This window comes from Equus caballus, chromosome 7, assembly GCF_041296265.1.
Source record: "Equus caballus isolate H_3958 breed thoroughbred chromosome 7, TB-T2T, whole genome shotgun sequence".
NCBI lineage: Eukaryota > Metazoa > Chordata > Mammalia > Perissodactyla > Equidae > Equus > Equus caballus.
Window position 1 is genome coordinate 22,754,169 of NC_091690.1, and position 23,599 is coordinate 22,777,767.

Below are 23,599 nucleotides of genomic sequence, written 5' to 3' on the forward strand. Positions count from 1 at the left end.
GACAGGAGACTTACGAAATGCTGTGAGGATTTTACAGAGCTGTAGGACCTTACACACATAGAAAAATTACATTATGAAGAAGCAGCTGCTGTAATAGCGACAGCTTTGTTGTTTGACAGGAGGCAGAGAAAGGAGAGTGCTAATGTCTAGGAGAGAAAGATTGCTCAGAAAAGCCACTGACCTCAGGTTTAGATAGTCTTAAAAATAGGCTTTCTACCTGGGCCATCCCAAGACAAAGGCACAGACAAAGGACTTTACTTTTCTCTGTGACCCTTTGCTATGATTCACTGAGGTTATTTTCCAATATCCTCCTTTCTACTTTAACAGCCCGTCTATTCTATTTCTTCCTCTCTTTAGAACTGCCAGCCTCCCCGACACAGCGTGCACACACACGAACACACACACACACACACACACACACACACTCTTTTTACCACCTGTTCCTTAGGCATTATAAGGGACAAAAACAGGCACCCGTAGTCCTCTTCAGTCATGTTCAAAACTTACTACACAGTTGAAATAAAGCAACATCACAGTAATATTAACAAGGTATGATTGCAAACTCCATGGAGTTTGAGGAAAACAAAAGAAGAACAGGCTTCTTTGTACCTGCTGTTCCTCAGGTGATCGGAACGCTCCCTTCAAGAGATCTAGGGCTGCGGAAGGGTCTACAAATTTGCGATTTGATCCCATCATCAGAGCAAACAAATACTGAAGCTCTTGCATAAACACGATGTTTCTCTTTTCCTGTAGAAAGGACAGCAATGTATTTGGAGAATTAGAACTTATAAAGGAAAAGTTATCACTGCCTAATTGATATTTCCCTAGATCTAGGTCAGAGTCAGGTCTCAAACTATGTTATAGGCACTCTCATAAGGTCTCTGTTGGGGATTGCCCTAACCTGAGGAATATCTATGTAAAAGCCAGAGAGAGAATATTCTCAGAAAAGCAAAAATGCTTATTTTCTGAAGCTGCTGCCCTCTCTCATGTTAGGAGAATGTATCACCCAGGTGAAATCCTGGGAAGCGTTAGATATCGAGGGCAGGAGGTTTGTCCTTTGGCAAAAACAGATTGAAGGCTCTTCAGAAGAGGGTCGGGGCCTCAGGCATCAGGCCATCTGTCCGGCATCGCCTGGCCTGAGGGGCTGATAAGCAGTGTAGGAGCTTACTATTTCTGAATCTCCCCCTGGGGCACAGAAGCTGAGGCCGTCAGGGTGACTTGCCAGTTTCTTCGAACTGCTTTTCTAATTTTATTCCTATGTAACTTTACATTTTGGTAAACCCTTATTTCTTTTTTTTTTTTTTTTTCAGATTTTTTTTCCTTTTTCTCCCCAAAGCCCCCCCGGTACATAGTTGTATATTCTTCGTTGTGGGTCCTTCTAGTTGTGGCATGTGGGATGCTGCCTCAGCGTGGTTTGATGAGCAGCGCCATGTCCGCGCCCAGGATTCGAACCAATGAAACACTGGGCCACCTGCAGCCGAGCACGCAAACTTAACCACTCGGCCAAGGGGCCAGCCCCGGGTAAACCCTTATTTCCTGTCACAAAGAAGGCAGAAGAGCCATTTGGAAATGAAAACATGTATTAGCACAAGCAAAGAGCATCAGTTATCAGCTTTAGCCAAAAATGTAAAAGCCTTTGGGATGAAAGGAACTAAACAGTGAAGATTCCTCAGCACCAACTTACCGTGTGACTTGGACAATTTTCAAGCACATTCTGTGGCAGACTATAGCTGAGCACAAGTCTTCGAAATTCAGGCAATTGAAAGAGAGACTGAAATAAAGAAAGAAATGGATTCATAGCCTTTTTTTCCAAAATAATTGCAGCAAAAAAATATTTCTTTTACCTTCCAAGTGCATATAATGTCAACCTAGTAATTCCACTTTGCTACATAAAGGGAAATAATAATAGCCATGCATAAAAATTCAGCCGAAAGAATGTTAATCCTTTTAGGAAAAAACAACCTACTGGCTAACAATAGGAATAGATTAAATAAATTATAGTACATTTACACAACAGACTATTATGTAATCATTAAAATAATATTATAGAAAAATGTTTTCATAAAATGGACTACTACGTAGCAGTGAAAATGAATCAAGAGCTACATGTATCAACATGGATAAATCTCAGAAATATATTTTGTGTGAAAAAAATAGACTATTACACTGTTTATATTAAGTTTACTTATACATAAAACGACACGATTATATTGCTCAGGGATCCATACACGTGTGGTTATACCTGTGGGGAGCGAGGATGTAACTGAGCATGGTACAACAGGGACTCAGAATGCAGGGATTTGTAACATTTACTTCTAAAGCTGGGTGGTAGGTATGGCAGTGTTTACTATTCTCCATTCTTTGTCCTAAGTATTGTATTTCAAAAAATTTTAACAGCAGATATCTCTAGCTGGCAGAATCAGAAACAGGGATTCTTTTTATTATTTGTAAATCATACATTTTTCTACTATGAACACCTTTTGCAAGTTAACGCTTTTTAAAATCCCTTGTTTGAATATAACTCCTCACCCAACATACGCCTCAAATGAAAAACCCCTCAAGCCTGAATACTGGACCAGGCAAAACACTTTGCAATCAGAACTAAATAAAATACTTGAATTGTATTGAAAAAAAAAAAACCCAGGAGTGAGGCCAGCCTGGTGGCACAGTGGTTAAGTTCACGCGCTCTGCTTTGGCAGCCTGGGGTTCCCCGGTTCGGATCCCGGGTGCCAAACTACGCACCACTTATCAAGCCATGCTGTGACAGGCATCCTACATATAAAATAGAGGAAGATGGGCACAAATGTTAGCTCAGGGTCAATCTTCCTCAGCAAAAAGAGGAGGATTGGTGGTGGATCTTAGCTCAGGGCTAATCTTCCTCAAAAAACCCCAAAAAACACCCCAGATATACCTTCTAATACCAAACACAAACTCACGGCAATGGTATCTGACCAGAGCCGCGTGCCACCTCTCCAACTTCCCTCACTCTCTCACAAGCTGTACTGGGATTTAATCAGTAGGGTGGGGGTACAACTGGGCTGGGAATTTAAAGTTACGTCCCGTTGCTTTACCACAGTTTTGTCTGGAGCCAGGACTGGATTGCTTAGCTCCCTGCTGGGCCCACTGTCTTCTCTTTCACCTCATCTGTCTACCCAGCACTTCTCCATTCCTCCCAGTTTCATTCCTACTCTACCCCAGATTTTCCAGAACCTCTGTTCTACCATGAGAAAAATGGCTTTACCTTCTCAGTCCCACTTCACTCTACCTCCTCACCTCTGCCGAAATCTGGCTTTCCCCAAAGATGCCATTTTTCTTAAAAACTACAAAAGCGTGAGCTAATAGTACTCAGATTTCCCAATCCAGTACTGATATGATCCTCTGCCACCTGCTGCCTCTCCTGTATTCTCGGTGTCACTTAATTACATCCTCCTCTTCCTCCAGCCATCAAAGTTTAGAACCTCAGAATAATCTTCACATCCTCTCCCTTTCTTAACTACCCACAGCCAATAAGTAAGAAGACCCTGGACTCTGCCTTTGGAGTGCTATTTACACCCACCTCCTCCCTATCAGGCCCCATCAACCGCTCCAGTCAAACTCCCATCACTGCTCCCTTGGATCACTGCCATGGTCTCTCTGCCTCCAGAACTTACCCTCTACCAATCCACTTGCCACACAGGATCTTCCAACCTGTATGTTTCTAATATAACCAAAAAAAGCTCCTGATTCACTGAAGACTATCATCTGATGATAACTCTTCTTACTATCCCAAGTCCTGTCACCTTACTAGGTGACTTCAGTCAACATCCAATCCATAGGACATCCTATCAGCTTCACCTTCAGAATAAATCAAGAATCCAACCTCTTTTCTATTTCCATGGCTCCCCGCCTGGTCCAGGCCACCATCACTTCTCCCATGACGACTGCAACAGCCTCCTTCAGAGCTCCTTCCACGTGAAACCTTGCCCCTCCATCCTGCTCTCCTCCTAGCAGCCAGAGGGAGGCTTTTAAACCCCGGGCCAGAGTTCACCACTCCTTTGCTCAGAACCCTCTGTGACTCTCCATCTCACTCAGAATAAAAGACAAGCTCTCTCTCCAACCTCAACTCCAGTGACTCTTCTCTCTGCCCCTAGCCTTCCAGCCACCTGGTACTCCTTGATGGCCCATGAACACACCAAGCCTACCCCCACCTTAGGGCCGTTGCTCTATGGTTTCCCCCACCTGGAATGTTCTTCCCACATAGCTGCCCAGCTCACTCCCTCGCCTCTTGTGTATCCGGCATCTGCTCCAATCTCATCCCCTCAGTGAGGCCTAACTTAACATCATAGCTAATATGGCAGCCTGCTCCTGTCTCTCCTGCAGCAATTCCAAACTTCCTGACCCTGCTATTTTTTCTATCACTCTAATCACAGTCTAACATATTACATCAATTTATTTAGTTAACTAGCTAGTTTTTCAGTTTATTGTTCCTTATCTGTCTTGCCTCAAGAGAATTTAAATTCCATAAGGCAAGGCTCCATCTTGCTTTGGTTCACTCCTACATCTCAAGGGCCTGGAAGAGTGCTAAATATACAAGAGGTGTTCAACCAGTATCTATTGAGGGAACACAGAGGTGCATCCATTCAGCCCAGGGACCCCTTGGCTTCCTGAGCACCTTATCTCTAGTGACATATTCATCCACCTCTATACCCACATCCAAGGCCAAACCCAGGATACGTTAATACCTGAAAAGCTGCCAATTCTCAGATCCAAAATTCAGAAAGTCCCACTCTTGAACCATAACTTGTCTTCTGGTTTATTTGTTCAATAACCCATAGGACATGTGATCTATGACTTCATCACGAGTCCAAGCAAACTGACCTCTTTCAGTTCTTCCTAACCATTAGCTCCTTCCTGTCTTCATTTCTCCCTCTATCTAGCTTTCATTTCATGGTCTTTAACCACCTTCCTTTAATTCTCAAACTGCCCTTTTGTCCTTTCATCATACCCAGCAAATCCTCTGACTTAAATGAATTTAATTTTCCACTTAAGAGTCTCAGAGTGCTAAGAGAAAGTCCTGATAAAAACAGGACATTGATATCACTACACATTTAAGGTCAAAAACCTCAAGTAGATCTCCAAGTTTTTAGAAATGCTACTAGTGTATTCTGGTGCCAACTGGTTTTCCAACTGTCTACAACAACTATTTTAAACTTTCACTCCCTTTAAAATCTGACTCTGTCACTTCTCCACTCTGTCTCAGAAAATGGCTGCCTATTTCACAGATGAAAAAATGACTATTAGAAATGATTACAACTTTAATTTGCAGTCATCATTTCTTCCTTCTCCCTTCCCCTAGCACTCTCTTGCCCTTTTCCTCTTTAGGACCAATCCCTTCCTACTCGCTCTATCTGTCCTCTCACGCGTTCTCAGAAACCTTACCCAGTTATCCCCTCTATCTGCTAGCCCTTTTCAAGATCTCTCATAGGAGTGAAGGCTGAGAGGGGAGTGAATCCAGGGAAGGTTGGCAACCTGTCTTCCTCTCGATAGGAAAGAACTGACTCATGTCCCTAATTCCACATTACCTTCTACATTCTATTCTCAACACAGATGCCAGTGGTCCTCTTGAAACAGAAGTAGGATCATATCACTTCTCTGCTCCAAGCTTCCAATAGCTTCCCATCTCATATACAATTCCTAAATCCTCATCATAACCGCAAACTCCCCCACCCCACCTCCACTACCTTTCTGACCGCCCCTATCACTCAGTCCCAGCCTTCTTACTACTTCTCAACATATTAAACAAGCTCCTGAATCTGGATCTTTTCACACTTGCTGTTTCCTGTCTGTAGTGTTCTTTATGTAATTATACAAAATGTTCTTTATGTAATTATATGGCTCATTCCTTCACCCTCTTCAGGCCTCTGTTGAAATGCCCACCTTATTAAAAAGGCCCACCTAACCAACCTGTATAAATAACACCCCTCCCCTCTCTAGCTGAACCCTCTCTAGCCCCACTACCCTCGTTCATTTGTCTTTAGGGCACTTATCATCACCTCATACATAGATTGTTTACAATCTATCCCACTCTTCTCAGAGCAAACTCCATGAAAGTAAGGGCTTTGTTTCACTCACTCCTGTTTCCCCAGTGCTAAAACAGTGCAAGCACATGGTAAGTGGAATAAATTCAAGGATCATACGTATGGAAAGCGAGGATTTCATTTTTGGCTGAGTTGCTGGGGAGATGCCAAGTACTGATGAAGAAGATTGCTGCGGTGGGAGCAAGTGTTGCATTGTGCCCATGCTGACTTTAAGATGCCTGGGAGATACTTCTGGAGAAGCAACACTTGCTCTAGGGGAATCCATCCACTCCCTTGGCTTTATCATCATCTATAGGCTACTGATTCCCAGAACTGTATCTGCAGCCCAGATCTTTTTACTGAATTACAGATTCATATAGTTAACTGCCCACATAGTATCTCCATGTGACACCTCAAACTCAGCATGTATAAAACTGAACTGAAATCCCACTCTTAACACACACGTGCATTATTCCTCCTCCAGCATCAAATGGCACCATCAGGCATGTGGTTACTCAAGCAAGAAACCGTAGATTCTTTCTTAACTCTCTCCTGAACATATCCTATATTCAGTCGCTCACCAAATCCTGCAGATTTGATCTCCTAAATGATCTCTAAAATGCTTTCATTCTCTCTTTTCATGGTTTATGCCACTTCTTTATTCCAGGCCCCATCATTTCCTGCCTGGATATTTACAATTGCCTCCCAACAGCTGATTTCTCTTTATTAACTCTTGCTTTGCTGTAATACAGTATTTACTAAATGCTGATCCAAAACACCTATTCAACATATTTACAACCACAGCAGATTTGTTTTTAGTACTGCCCAATATAGACACCAGAACATCTAAATCTAAAACACAAGAAAGCAACCAAAGCATAATAATGCCATGGGGGAAACTCCCCAGGTTTATGTATCTGGTTCCATTTTTCTAAAGCTATGTTTCTCACATATCAGTTTAATAAATTACAAAATTGCTTCCAGAAGACACAGTTGTCTCTTAAAAATATCATACCTGAATAACAGCACTAAACCAACATGTATTGCCAACATTTTTCAGCCCAACTGGCCAACCATCAACTCGCCTCCAGTCATTGGGATTGGGATTTTCTCCCCAGACTTCACAGCGTTTTCTTTTTGAGCGTTTAGTTTCTGCAGAGGTTGCCTCATGCATCCTATATCGTGCCAATATAGCACACATCAAAAAAGAAAAAAGTTAAAGGACAATATACTGTATGGAAGATGCTGGTAACCTTTCATAGATAATTCAAAATGCCAGATAAACTATTTACCGAGTAATCACTGGCTATATAGTAACTTCAAGATTACAACTTAAGTGAAAAGTAAGGCTTAAATATAGAGATATTAATCCTTCCATAACAGAGATTACTACTAATAAGGTCCATGATGGAACTGAGTTGAGACTCCAGACTATTTATGGCTACCACACTGAAAGTTTTAGATTTTAACAACAGCACCCCATCTCAGACTTCGCCATTGAAAGAGGCAAGAGAGACACTCTGCTAAAGATAAGAGCCTCCAAATTGCTTAGCACACAAATCATGTCCCGTGTTTCCCTGAAAGAAACAACTCAGCAGTGACAGGGGAGACACATGTCTGGAAACTGAGAGGCCACCACTGGAAGTGGATATCTGTGAACACCACCAGACAATCGCCAAATCAGTACCAATTAATAAAATATATCCGCTGGTCATGTCTGACACAGGGCAGTTGAGTGGTAACATCCATTTTTCAAATAGCCAACAAAATAATCCTCCAATTTTACAAAGACTCAAAGCTTATAAAAGGAATACACATTTATCAGATACCTGCAATGGGATGGGGCTTTTCCCCCTAGCAATTGTGAACTAAAACCTTGTAGGCTTCTACTCAAAGACTACAGTATGTACTATGACCCTTATCATATTTGGCTTCTTCAAAAGTGAGACAAAGAGTAAGTAAGCCAACGTGAATTTAAATGTTCTCCTAAAAGAAATTTCACTTGGGTGCAATTTAAAGGAGCTTGGCAGAATTGTTCCTCAGTGGCATTCACAGAGCTATTGCCTTTGACCTACAGACTAATCTGGGGAGCAAAGACTATAAATTAAATCAATAACCTGTTAAGATCTCTTCCATCAGCTTGAATTTTGGGGGACTCCAGTAGACTCAAAGCAATGGCAGCCTGAAGATCATCTTTGTTATCATGAGTAAGGTCTATTACTTCTGGAAGATAAATAGAAATCTAATTAGTTTACATGCACGAAACACTGCCCCTCTGCCTATATTGTAGGAGAAAAGGTAAAAGCATTCACAAAACTAGATATACTCCCTAGCTCTCAATACAACGGTTCATCATGTAACAATTTATTACTCTATGCCAGAGTCAAATGAATAACTTACAGCTACACTGTAACCTTAAAACTAGCCAAGAGTATAGTAATAACAAGCTGCTAAAATGCAATGTATCAAATACCCCCTTCTGCAGTTTTATTCCACAAAGTCAAAAACATATCCCATACCCGTAGGTTAAATAGTCTCTTTACTTAACATCAAAGAACATCAGCTAAATATCAAACATTCATTGAACAGAAATTTTCAACCTCAACAAATTATTCTAGAGAATAGAAGACATACGCCTCAAGTCATTTTATGAGGTCAGCATAACACCTCGGTATATCTCAAGCCAGTCAAGAATAGTAAGAGAAAGGAAAAATGACAAACTCACACATGATCACAGATGTAAAAGACCCAAACAAAACATTAGCTAACAGAATCCAACAATGTACAAAAAAAGATTATATGTTAAGGTCAAGTTGAGTTCATTGCAGGAATGAAAAATTGAGATAACATTAGAAAAGAGACCAATAAAATTCACTATCTTAACAGTTAAAGGTAAAAAGGATCATCTCAATAGATACAGAAAAAGTATTTAATAACACTCAAACTCTATTCAGGAATAAAAACTCCAAGCCAATTAGGAACCTCAGGCTGAGAAAGAATATCGATGAAAAGCCCACAGTAAACTTCACACTTAATTGTGAAATGTTAAACACATTTCCTTTAAAACCAAGATGAAGACAAAGATGTCCACTATCAGAGCTTTTCCTCACCATGCTTCTGAAAGTTCTGGCAAGTTCAGCAAGAAAATTTTAAAAATTAAAAAATATAAAGATTGGGAAAAAAGAAACAAAGCTGTCATAATTCACAGATAATGATCAACTATGAGGGAAACCCAAAATAATCTATAGAAAATAATTATGATTAACAACAAGTGGTTAGATAAAAGATCAATGTACAAAAGTGAAGTGAATTTCTACACAAGAGCAGTAAAGAACATTTAATTTAAAAAGCAAAAACACAAAAGAACACAAAGCTGCAGTCATCAAGACTGTGTGCTACTGGCATAAGGGCAGACATACAGAGCCATGGGACAGAACTGAGAGTCCAGAAATAAACCCTTACATTTACACTCAATTGATTTTCAACACAGGTACCGAGACAATTCAATAGGGAAAGAACATCTTTTGAACAAATGGTGCTGGGACAACTGGATACCCACATGCAAACGAATGACTTTTACCTACTAACCTACACCATTTAGAAAAACGAACTCAAAATGGAGCAAGCCCTCAAGATAGGAGAGCTACACAACCCTTAGAAGAAAACACAGGTACATATTTTCATGACCTTAGATTAGGCAATGGCATCTTAGAGAAGACACCCAAAGCATAAGCAACCCAAGAAAAAATAGATAAATTTGACATCATCAAAATAAAAAACCTTTGGGCTTCAAAGGACACCATCAAGAAAGTAAAATGACAAAAATGGGAGAAAATTTTTGCAAATCATGTATTTAATAAGGGACCTATACACAGAATATATAAAAAACTCCTGCAACTGAATAATAAAAAGACAAATAGTTCAATTTTTAAAATGGGCAAAGAATCTGAATAGACATTTCTCCAAAGAAGATATACAAATGGCCAATAAGCAGATGAAAAGATGCTCAACACGATTAGCCATTAAGGAAATGCAATGAGTTTGGCAGTTCTTCAAAAAGTTAAAGAGAAAGCTTCATGATATTGGACTTGATAATGATTTCTTGGATATGACACCAAAAGCATAGGCAACAAAAACAAAACACGACAATTAGGACTAAATCAAACTTAAAATTTTCTGTGCATGAAAGGATACAATCAAGAGTGAAAAGGCAGCAAACAGAATGGGAGAAAATATTTGCCAATCATATATCTGATAAACGGTTAATATGCAAAATATATAAAGAACTCTTACAATTCAACACAACAAACAAATGAAATAACCCAATCAAAAAATGGGTAAAGGACTTGAATAGACCTTTCTCTAAAGATGACACACAAAAGGCCAACAAGCATATGAAAAGATGTTCAACATCACTAATCATCATAGAAAATGGAAACCAAAATGACAATGAGCTATCACTTCACACCCATTAGGACGGCTATCAAAAAAACCCCAGAAAATAACAAGGGTTTGTGAGAATATGGAGACATTGGAACCCTTGTGTACCATTAGTGGGATGTAAAATGGTGCAACTGCTATGGAAAACAGTATGGAGTATCAAAACATTAAAAATAGAACTACCACATGATACAGCAATCTCACTTTCGGGGATATATTCGAAAGAATTGAAAGCAGAATCTCGAAGAGATGTTTACACACCCACGTTCATAGCAGCACTATTCATAATAGCCAAGGGGTGGAAGTAACCCGAATATCCACTGATGGATAAAGGGATAAACAAAATGTGGTGTATATATACAATGGAGTATTATTCAGCCTTAAATAGAAAAGAAATTCTGACACAAGCTACAACATGGATGAACTTCGAAGACATTATGATAAGTAAAACAACCCAGTCACAAAAGGACAAAAACCGCCTGATTCTACTTTTATATGAAGTGCTTAGAGTAATTAAACTTATAGAGACAGGAAGCAGCACAGTGGTTGTTAGGAGCTGAGGGGAGGAGGGAATGGGGAGTTATTACGGAATGGGGACAGAGTCATAGTTTTGCAAGATGGAAAAGTTGTGGAGATCTGTTTCACAACAACGTGAATATACTTAACACTACTGAACTGTATATGCAGAAATGGTTAAGATGGTAAATTTTGTTACGTGTTTTTTATGACAATTTAAAAAAAAAATTCCAACTAATAAATTATGAAGTAATGATAGACAGAATATTACCATTTTGAAATCTCCAGTAAAATACAGAATCTCAGCAACAATCACTACTGGCTGCTTAAAACACTAGGTGGGGAATTTCATAATAAATTCATCAAGCTGACAATATCTGAACACACTAACAATTTTAACAACACAAAAAGAGGGCGACCAGACGTTATTTAATTCTTGACATGACAAAATAGAAGATATACACACACACAACTATGACTCAGTCATGCCAGTTAAGCATCTAAGTTTACAGGAAAGACAGGAGACAGAAAAATCCACTAAAGGATATCATAAGAATGAAATCAGCAAATTCCAGAGCATGATGAAATGTGACAGGACAAGGGATGTGATTTCTCCAGGCATTAAATTGCAAGAAAAAAAGCGAAAATTTATAAAGACGGTCTCAAAAGACATTTCAAACATGTTTAATGTTTTACTGTTATTTGGATCATTATTCTCACAAACCAACTGCAAATATAATGTCAATGAGACAAGCAGGGTAATTTCTACACCAGTATTTGATGAAATTAAGGAATTATTATTAATTTTTAAAGTGTGATAATGTTGCAGTTATGAAAAGAGTTCTCTTTTAGAAATATTAAAACCAAGAAGTTAAATATAGAATTGTTATATGACCCAGCAATTCCACTCCTAGGTATAAATCCCAAAGAATTAAAAACAGATACTCAATGAAACAGAATGGAAAACATGAAAATGTGATGCAACACAGAGCTGACACTGCAGATCAGTGGGAAAGGAGAGCCTTTTCAATGAAACGTAGTAGGACAACTGAGTATGGGGGGGAAAATCTAACTGGATCCCTACCTTTTGCCTCACCAAAAAAAAAAAAATCCATTTCAGATGAATTAAAGATTTAAATGTGAAATGTAAAACATTACAATTACAGAAGAAAATATAAAAGAATATTCTATGACTTCAGGGTATAGAAAGAGTTCTTAAACAAAAAGCACAAACCATAAAAAAAGATGATAAATGCAACTACAGTAAAATGCAGGTATTTCAGTTCATCACCATAGTGTAAAAACACAAGGTACCAACAGGGAGAAGGCATCTGAAACATACAAATCCAGAAAAATGGGTTAATATTAAAAATATATAAGTTCAATATCAATAAGATATATATCATGAATAAGGTTATTATCCATAAGATAATATCAAGAAAGAATAAGAAAGAAGCTAACAAATAGAAAAAAAGCAGAAGACAGAGAAATTTCACATGAGAGGAAACATGAATGGTCAAAATGGAAGATGCTCAATCTCATTACTAACTTTAAAAATTCTCATTAAAAACAAGATATTATTTCATATTAAAAATATTTGCAACAATTTTATAATCTAACAAGTTTGAGAGCAATAGTTATCCGCAAATCCTGTTAGAGGGAGTTTACAAAATAGGTAACAAATCATTTTGGAAAATACTGTCATTACCTATAAAGATGAAGATGAGCCAGCCAATGATACCCACCAATTACAGTGCCAGGTATATACACTAAACAAACTCTTGCATACATGCACAAGAAACGTGAATCAAAACTGCTCAGAGCAGCCTTGCTTATAACAGCAAAAGAATTCAAACCACCCCAAAGTCAATAAACAAATACAGAAATTGTGGTATATTTAGACAAGGAAATACTACATACCAGCGAAAATAAATGAACTACACTTACAACCTTCAACATGGAGGAGTCTCAAAAAAGAAAAATGACTGAAAAAAGTCAGTATGTGCACCAGAAGTCCTATACAAGACTATTTAACCAGCATTACTCAGAATAGCTCAAAACTGCGAACAGCCCAAATATCCATTAGCACCATGTGACCCAGCTGATGGTTCCCTCCTCCCGGAAGCCTCCTTGGTTTCCAGAGTACCACTCTCCCGGTCTTCTGCCGACCTCCCTGGATACTCTTCACCTCCCCAGACCTCTCAACACTGGAAGTATCTACTGCTTAGTCATTGAACCCTTTCTCTTTTCTACACTCACTCCCTTAGAGAGCTCATCCAGTCTCATAACTTTACATACCATTTCAGGTTTATGATCCTAAGTTTTATCTATCTCCAGCCCAGATCTCTCCCCTGAACTGCACACTTGGATCTCCACTGGCTCTTTGACATTCCACCTGGATGTCTAACAAGCTCAAACCTAATACTGCCAAAACTGATCTCTATATCTTCCCCTCCAAATCTGCTCCATCTGCAGTTACTCCCATGTCAGTTAAGTGCAACTCCATCCTTTCAGCTGCTTACGGAAAAAAACCCTGGAGCCACCTTTAACTCCTCTCTTTCACAACCCTTATCTCCCCTGTAAGCAAACCCTGTATGGCAAGCACTTCTCTCCACCCACCAATACATCCTGACCCAGCCCACCATCATCTGCAATAGTCTCCTGACTGGTCCTGGACTCCCTGCTCTGACCCATGCTCACTAGCCCCTCCCCGACATTCTGTTCTCAACACAGCAGTCAGAATGATCTTTGGAAAATGGAAATCAGTTCACGATTCCTCTGCTCCAAACTCTCCAATGGCTAGCCATCTAACTCAGAGTAACAGCCAAGCACTTAGGAAGGCACTGAATGCTCTGCCTCCCGTTCCCTCTATGGCCTCATCTCTTACTGCCCTCCTCACTCACTAAACCTCAGCCCTGGCCTCCTCCTCCTCCTTAAGCAAGCCAAGCTGTATTCCCATCCTAAGGCTTCCCATGACTTACCCCCTCATCTCCCTTGCACCTTCTCAAAATGTCCATCCTGTTTAAAATGCAGTCCCCAGCACTCCTTTCTTCATTTCTTTCATTCTATCCTTTACTTTTCTCCATGGTACTTATCATGTTCTAATATGCTACATAATTTACTTATTTACCTGTTGATCTCCCCCCCACGAAAAAATAAGTTACAAGAAGGCAAGGATTCTTGTTTCTTTTCTTCATCTCCAGTGCCTAAGAGTGCTTGGCACAGGTAGGTGCTCAGTGAATAAGTGCTGAATGAATGAATGAACCCATTTAAAGTGCTTAGAATTGTGATTGCCACATAGTGATGGCTCAATAATTAGCTATTATTACCATCATTTCCAAAGGGTTGATGTGATTGATAAGAAATTCACATAAACTCATCTCTTATTTTCCGTCAGTTCAGAGGAGGACCAAGACAGGATATACCTACTTGCTAATACTTCTTTGTTGGCAGCACTCCCCTCTACTTCAGATGGTTCTGTAGCAACAGAGTCTTGACTGGGCTCCTTAACTCTTTCATCAGTAAGCAAGCTGACTGCCTGGGTGATGTCACCATTACTGGCCTAAGGGGAGGAAAAGAATAGAAATTTCAAAAGTAAAACATCACAGTATTTAAAATAAGTAGCGAGTTAATTTTTTTATTATAACTGCTTACTACCCTGGTGACGTACTGAGTAAGTCTAGGCTTAATTTTAGGGTAGAAAGTAGAAAAAAAGAGCATGGTGGAGGACAGTAAGTCTAATATGCTTCAAGTTTACACCAAACTCCTAGTAACAGGAAGGGGCTTGCCATGCTCTGACTTCCTGCCACATGCAAACAAGAATGAAATCTTGCTGGAGACTTGTTCTCACTGCTTTGGGTGCCTGATCTCACAGAATAGCTAAGCCACATTGAATCAAAAAGTGGGTTGGCAATTAACACAGAGATTCTAAATGAAGTCCACCTCTACAACAAAAGTGCCAAGCAGTCACCATATTCTGTAGTGGTGACCACACTTCCATCTGTTTTTAACTTTTTATTAGGGAAAATCTCTAACATGCACAACAGGAGAGGGCACGTATAATTGAACCCCATGGACCCATCACTCAGCTTCAACAATTATCAAGTCATTGGTTTATCTATTCTTCCTACCCTCTCCCAGATATTTTGAAGCAAATCATAAATATCTTATCAGCTCATCAGTCAACATTTCAGAATGTATCTTTTTTTTTTTAATATAACCCTCAATGCTATTATTACGCCTTAGGAGAAATAAGCTTTTTAATATCAAATAACCAGTTGAAATTTCCCTGACTCGAATGTTCATTTGAATCAAGACCCATATAAGGTCTATTTCACCCTGCAGGGTCCCCCTCACTGCCAGTCTCCCCCATCCCCAACTTCTTCCCCCCAATCACTGACATGTTGAAGATGGCAGGTCATTTGACCTGTAGAGCTTCTGTCTGAACATGCGCTTTCATTCTGGCATAAAAATAGCTTGAACTGACAGAACTATGATATGGACAACTGTTTTAAAGCCTGTTGACTAACAGAAGCCTTGAAACTAACCTTGAGAGCTTCATGAAGAAAGGAAGGATCTTGGATGCCTGTGATTTCTCTCAGTTGATTTAACAGCATTTGGCAGCTCTGTATTTGAGAAACAAAAAACCACAGGCATACATCAGTCAAAAAGCAAACCTGGATACATTTAAAGAATAAGTACAAGCATCTCGGATAAACAAGCTTGAGACTTGTTTACCTTAAAGAACCGACTAGCTCCAAGCAACAAGGTACCGACTATCAGACACATTCTGAAATGCCAATCAATTGCTCTTTTAAAAGCTTAATCATGGGAAATGCTTTTGGCACTTGTGGAAGAAATATGAGTAAACAGTAAAACTACAAATATATAAAACATTTAAAGGTAACATTCTGGCCTTAATGGACGCTTAAAGTGCCTCAGGTTTTCCTTTCCGTGAGCCTAAGTAGGTCATATCAGGAGTCCAGGGAATTTGCATGGATGCGAAGATGTGCTATTTTTAAGCTTCACGGCACATGCCATTTGTGCGTGTCATTTGTCACTGGCAATAAGTTTCCAATCATGTAGTTAACAAATGACACCACCAACGTCATATTTAAAACTTTAGGTCTGACTGCTCAAAAAGAAGTAGAGACAAAGTTAGAATTTTCTGAATTATAAATACAATTCCAGAGGGAATAAACTATGGAATGTTTTCATTATTCCGAATCAAGGAAAAACCTATCTTGTTAACTTCCAGCTATCACAAGATCAGGATATAACCTCTTTTCAGCCTTAAATCTTCACTGGAACATTTTATCCTATTTTGAACAAAGAGAAAAGTTAACATAAAACACGTATTTACAAGTAAGCTCAATTTAAACAACTGGTTGGCCCAACTGAAGATCATTCTCTCTCAGATGAATACTGAAAATGAAATAATTCAAATCTAATTCAGTGAGAAGTCTGATTTATACCATTCCTAAGGTTATCTTAGAATTAGGCCCGGATTCAACACTTGATGCTTCACCATTAACTATCTTTCAGTTAGGAGAGGCCGTCTACCCCACTGTCAGCTGTGACAGAAACAGTATCCTATGTTCTTCAACAGCTGAGGGCCCAATGTCACACTTAAGTATCACACAACTAGAAATAACTAACTGAAACACCCCTGGATAGCCCTCGGAAAGCATCAACAGTCCTTCTGTTCTAGTCACAGCCCATAGTCATATTCTAGAAATGGAACCCCACCCTGCTGAGACCAGCAGTCTTTGAGGCTGTGAGCCTTGTCAAAGGCAGTCACAGCCTGTGCACTGGAAGAGGGACTGTCAGACTAAAAGGAGTCCAGATTTAGCCTTGGCGAATGCCGAAAACACAAGCATGTGATTTTAGAAAAATAAAGTATTAAAAAGTTTTTTCCCAAACTAATTCTAATTCCATTTGATTTTCTTGTATAAAAGTGTAACTCTATATATTTCAATCATACACAATTTTCTAAAAAATCAAAATCAATATACCAAAAAACGGTGGAATAAGAATTGGGAGGAGGAAATGAGCAGCATATTAACCCTAAACCAGAACCAAGAAGGTAACAATGGGATAGATAATCACATCTTCACCTCAAATTACTCTGTATACCAAGTGACACCTAGGATTCACAGAAAATAATCCCAGTAAAAAATAACAGCTAATACATACTGCTTACTGTTAGCCCAGCGCTGTTCTAAACACTTCATATGTATTAACTCATTTAACCCTCATAACAAACCTGTGAGACAGATATTATGCCCATTTGACAGGACACCAAGGCAGAGAGAGGTTAGGAAACTTACACAAGGTTCTTGCTAGTAAGGGGTGTAGCTGGGATTTGACCCCAGGTTGCCTGACCTCAGAATCTGCCCTCTAACTCTATGCCATGCTATATCTGAGAAGACAAAGAAAACAGACAAGAATACCTTTTTAATGCAAAACAATGCAAATATTTTATTCTTGTATTTTGACCTTGATCTTTGCATCTTAAGTTCCCTATTTTGATTTGCCTGCCATTATCTAATCACAACTTTGATCACCTAGTAGTACAATCAGTTCCAAACGAGCTACCATCAGGAAGTCCAGAGGTGAATACTGTGTTTGATGGAATGCAAGATGCCGTTGGTTATAAAAAGCACCATTATTTTATGTACCACTAAGGAGAAAAACTGCTGCCACTTAAACTATGACACAATGCCTTCAGGACAGGCCTAGGAGACATATGAATTGGTCACACTAGCTTCTTGTAGCTCTAAAATTTCTCATTTATGTTGAGAAATACAGCAATTTACCCTGCTTTGAGATGTAGTGCCTGGCATGTGATGGGCAATTCTTTTGCATATTTCTCAGTGACAAAACTTCATACAGCTTAAAATACCTATGGTATCTTCCTTCATAGGTCCCATAACGCACTTGATTTGCAAGAAAATTTGAAACTGCGATCATTCCTCCAGTGATGAATATTTTGCTTCACGTAAAATCAAACTTGAACCCTGTTGTTCTGTTTCTATGCCTTTCTCCATACACAGTTTTTTTCATCTCAATCTTGAATCACAGTGTGATCTTTTAAAGACATTTTAAATGGCAAGTAAACTAACCGTGTGGTACCAACAGTGCATATAACTCAAGTGTCACGACAACAGGAACAGTTATGACCAAGCCCATACCTGTGCAGACCATGATAACTACATTACACCTGCTACTTGGATGACAGTCAATGTAAGGAGCATCTTGACTTCAGAGAGCTCAGAAGGCCAAATAAATGAATCAACAAAATATGGTATTCACACATTAAATAATTTACTAATCACTACATTTGACCATGGATTAAAGTCCCACTCCTTTGTCCATTCTGTAATAGGTAGCGGTGGACATTAACACATCTAGAATAAGACAGTCAAAAAAGGAAAATAAACTCTTAGTTTCCGTTTTTTAAAAGCTATTGGGCAGAAATGGCAACTATGTAAAATCTTTTGTTCAGCTCCTAGAACAATCTTCTACATGTTAATTCAAATCCACGTTCCTCATCTTTCTATTTAAAGACCATTACCTGATTCTACCCTTTACCTGCTCAACCTTTTCTCCTACTCAGTTCCTTACCTCACAAACTCATCCTCTCATGCCTTGGAGTATTACTTATATTATCTCTAAAAAATACCTACATTTATTTAACCATGGAATGCCAACCTACAGTCCATGGTTATATTTACCCAACCTCCTCCAGAAAGTCATTCCCAAGGACTCTGGCCCACACTGTTCTCCCCTTCTACCTCCCACGTGGAGGGAACAAATGAGCCCATGAATAAATGGGACTTACTGTCTTTACCGAGTATTTCTCATCACGTGGTTCTTGTAAAGGCAGAATTATACAACATACCACATAATTTGAATTATCTATAGGACACCACCAGTAACAATTTTAACTAACATTTATTGAACACCTCCTTTGTGCCAGGAACCTTAGCTGCCCCACATACATGTAATCCTTATAATAACCCAAAAAGTGAAGAATCGTTATCTTCACTGTGCAAATTAGGAAACTAAAGTTTACAAAACCTATTTTATCATCAAATATCTTGGATTAAAAGATAAATCAAAGATAACTATTAAGAGTTTAACAAATTTCACAAGGATTAAGCTATGCCATTGACACACATAAACAACTGCTACGACACAACTCAGTCTTATAAATATTTAGCTAAACCTAAGTTCTCAATAGTACCCACAACCCGAATCCTAGTAAGTATTATATTAAATGTTCATTTTACAGTAACAGATAAATTAAGCTCATTAGGGTCCTTCTGTATTACTAATTCACGGTTTCTCCTGGAACTTCACAGGAAGCTGACTGAAATATTAACTTCACCCTAACTACGATGCTGTAAACAGTCATGCACCGCGTAATGACGTTTTGGTCCAACAACAAACCGTATATACAACAGTGGTCCCATTAAGATTAGTGCCACGTAGCCGCGCTGTGTAGTAGGCTATTCCATCTAGGTTTGTGTAAGTACAGTCTGATGTTTGCATAATGACGAAATGGCCTAAACATGCATTTCTCAAAACGCATCCCTGTCGTTAAGCACCTCCTGACTGTATAAAGGACGCACCCAACAGGAGACAAGACAAGGCCTGTGCCCCAGTCATAACCGAGTCAAATAACTGACAAGAGCCAACAGGTCTGCATTTCCTTAGCTAAATTCTCATTGTTTTCATAAAACAAAAAGTACTCTCTTTTCTTGCCCAGAGGCAGCGAAGAAAGACAGGCACACACAAATCTAGGAACTCAGCTTCCTGACCTCAGCTACTCGGTAGTTTTGGTGCAATTCAGTCCACTTCTCAGGACTGAGGTTTTCTTAAAGACAATAACTCATCTCATAATAAGCAATAAACGGGATTATTCAGACAATAAAAACATTAAGCTATCAAGTTTTCATAGTAAACAATAACTGGCCTAATCCTACTGTAACTAAATTAAAACTCTCTTTGATCAGATGAGGCAAATTTGTGAGATTACTAATTAAAAGTTTTATCTTCATAACACCCAGGTCAGCACTGTGATAAGGAGCTTTCTAGATTTTTCAATTCCTTCAAACAGGGATGCTGTTTTAATCATTCTGATGTGCACATTTCCTGATCTCAATCATCTATTCTTATAGACATTTCTAAGTTTAAAACTAATAGATAAACGTCCCTTTACTCCAAAGAGCTACCAAGGTATGCCTAATAAAATTCCCTCCAAAGTTAAAGATCTGGTTTTTCAATTTTAAAATAAAACTTAAGTACCCAAGGAAAGCAAAAGAATAACTTTAGGAGTCAAAGAAAATGTACAGCGGCAACTCCAGAAATCCAGTCTGGACAACAGGGTCCCAATGACGCACCCTGAGACTGCCGCCAACCTTTCCACTTGCACAAAACGAGGAATGGCCCACAGAAGCCCTGGCATTTTTTCAGTTTTTCTTCCAGCAACAACTCCATGTTGGTCCAACTTACTCATAAAGCAGAAATCTAAAGTGCCATAAGAATACGACTCCCTTAAAATGACAAATAGCAGCTTTTTTGGATACAATTAAATCTCCTGAAACAGGCTACTTGCTAACTTATTTTAATGACGCAAAAAGTAGGCACATGATGAAAATGACTGTTCTGATTCATCAATTGGCTTAAAGTTTTTAAAAAGCTTTAAAAACTTTTAAAATTTAGCTACTCTTATATGGTGTAAAGAGGTTTAAACAGGAATTAATAGCAATAAAAAAGGAACTAACCATTATTTACTTTCAAACTTTTTCATCTTTTTTTCAGATTCACTAAGTAAGAAATTCCAACAGTATAAAGGATACAAAACGAAAAGGAAATTTCCCTCTTCCTCCCATCCCAGTCTCATTTCCCAGGAGTACCCACTATTAACAATTTCTGATATATCTTTCTAGAATTGATCTCTGCATCTGAATATATTTTTTCACACTATAAATTATGTCCTGCACTTTGTTTCTTTCTTACTTTAGGATACATTAAAAAAATATTTTCTTATTTCTTTGAATACATGCCCCAACTAAATACAAGAAATGAGAATGGGAAGCTGTTACAATAAAGTCATATGGAATGCATCTTCAAAAGTTTTTAAAAATGCCATTTTTAGCAATATATTGTGAAGGTTAACTGAGAAACTAGGAAAATATGGGAAAGATATAAGAAATCAAGTTTACATGCTTATGGTTTCAGAAATCTAACAACAGTAAAATTTTAAGTTATTATTAGGTGGGCCTTAGTATGTAGTTTCTATTTTTGATAAATAACAGGGACCAGAGAGCTGATGCAGGTTGGATTATGAAGTGTTCTAAATGTCAGGATAAGTTTAGACTTGATCTGATGAACAATGGAAAATCATTACAGACTCCTCAGCAAGGAAGAAAGATGAAGGGGGAGAAAAGGTACTTTAAGGTGATTAATCTAGCACATATGAACAACTGGTTCAAAGTAGGATGAGTAGGGAAAGACAGCTTAACTATGAGTTAGAGGGCTACTGAATAAACCACGTGTAACGAGAGGGGAATGCTGTAGGAGAAATGGAAAGGGAGGATAAACTCTGAACAGCTCAAAGAATGTCAAATATTTGAAGACGGAAGCCTGACAGAATGCTATTGCCAATGACATAATAGGAAACCAGTAAGAACACCAACCAACGTAATAAACACACTAATAGAATGAAGGGGGGAAAACACAGGACCATCATCAATGCAGAAACAGCATTTAAGAAAATCTAACACCCTCTCACAATAAAAACTGTCAGAAAACTAAAAGTAAAAGGAAATTTCCTCAACATGAGAAAAGCCCTTTATTTATCACAGCTTATATCACACTCAATGGTAAAATATCGAAACCTTTCCCCCTAAAATCAGGAACAAGATAAGGATGCCCACTTTCCACAGTGCTATTCAACATTGTACTGAAGTTTTAGCCTGAGCAATCAGGCAAGAAAAATAAATAAAAGGCATTCAAATTGGAAAGGAAAAAGTAAAACTATCTCTATTCACAAGAGACATGATTATATATATAAAGTTCCAAAGAATCCACAAAAACATTACTAGAGCTAATTAACAAATAGAGCAAAGTTGCAGGGTAGAAAATCAACATGCAAAAATCAGTTGTGCTTCTACACAGCAGCAAAGAACAATGTGAAAAGGAAATTAAGAAAACAATTCCATTTACAATAGTATTCAAAAGAATAAAATATCTAGGAATAAATTTAACCAAAGAAGGTGAAAGACTTGTACCCAGAAAACTGTAAAACACTGCAAAAGAAGTTAAAGGAAATCTAAATAAATGGGAAGACATTCAGGTTCATGGATTCAAAGACTGTATTGGTCAAGGTTCTCCAGAGAAACAGAACATAGGGTATACGTGCGTGTGTGTGTGTGTGTGTGTGTGTGTAAAGGAACCTTGTATTTCTAGTTTCCTGTGTGCGTGTTGGTAAAGTAATTTATTACAGTCATGTGTCACTTAACACTTAACCTGAGAAGTGCATCATTCGACAATTTCAACACTGTGTGAACAGAAGAGTGTACTTACACAAACCTAGATGGTATGGCCTACTACACACATAAACTATATGGTACTAATCTTATGCGTCCACCACTGCATATACAGTCCTTCAATCAAAACATTGTTATCAGGCACATGAGTGTGTAAGGTATTGGCTCTTGTGATTACGGAGGCTGAGAAGTCCCAAGATCTGCAGCTGGCAAGCTGGAGACCCAGGAGAGTCGGTGGTGTAGTTCTAGTCTGAGTTGGTAAGCCTGAGAATCAGAAGAGCTGATGGTTTAAGTTCCAGTCGGAGGACGGAAGACAGATGTCCCAAGCCAGCAGTCAGGTAGGTGAAGTTTCCTCTTACTCAGCCTTTTTGTTCTAGTCAGGTCTTCAGTTGACTGAACGAGGCCCATAGACATTAAGGAGGCAATCTGCTTTATTCAGTTTATCAATTCAAATGTCAATCTCATCCAGAAGCACCCTCACAAACATACCCAGAATAATATCTGACAAATGTCTGGGCACTTCACGGCCCAACCAAGTTCACACATTAAATTACAAAGACTTACACTGCTAAAATGGCAAGACTACCCAAAGTGATCTACAAATTCAATGCAATCCCTATCAAAATTCCAATGGCCTTTTTTTCAGAAATGGGAAAGCTGATACTCAAATTTATACGGGATTTCAGTGGACTCTGAATAACCAAAACAATACTGAAAAAGAACAAACTTGGAGGACTCACACTTCTTAATTTCAAACCTACAAAGCTACAGTAATCATGCCGTGTAGTACTAGCATAAAGACAGACACATAGACAAATGAGTCAGAACTGTGAGTTCAGAAAAAACCATACATCTATGGTCAACTGATTGTCAACAAGAGTGCCAAGACCATTTGATGGGGAAAAAAATAGTCTCTTCAAAAAATGGTACTGGGAAAACAAGATACCCACATGTAAAAGAACAAAGTTGGATCCCTACCACACACAATATACAAAACCTAATTCAAAATGGATCAATAACCTAAATATA

At 38.7% G+C, this 23,599-nt stretch overlaps 1 protein-coding gene across 11 annotated transcripts in view; it reads right to left on the reverse strand.

Moving 5' to 3' along the window:
* Nucleotides 1-23,599, reverse strand: part of USP28 (ubiquitin specific peptidase 28) — a 59,248-nt gene that overhangs the window by 28,390 nt on the left and 7,259 nt on the right. For all 11 annotated transcript variants that reach the window (XR_011440474.1, XM_023644844.2, XM_070272816.1 and 8 more), the window contains exons 2-7: nucleotides 15,560-15,637; nucleotides 14,442-14,574; nucleotides 8,174-8,279; nucleotides 7,072-7,231; nucleotides 1,685-1,771; nucleotides 610-747 (exon numbers count right to left, since the gene is read on the reverse strand). Coding sequence is in view for 6 of the 11 variants with exons in the window: in XM_023644844.2 (XP_023500612.2) it covers nucleotides 610-747; nucleotides 1,685-1,771; nucleotides 7,072-7,231; nucleotides 8,174-8,279; nucleotides 14,442-14,574; nucleotides 15,560-15,637 (702 nt within the window). In the remaining 5 variants the exon portion in view is untranslated. The remainder of the gene's footprint in view (nucleotides 1-609; nucleotides 748-1,684; nucleotides 1,772-7,071; nucleotides 7,232-8,173; nucleotides 8,280-14,441; nucleotides 14,575-15,559; nucleotides 15,638-23,599) is intronic.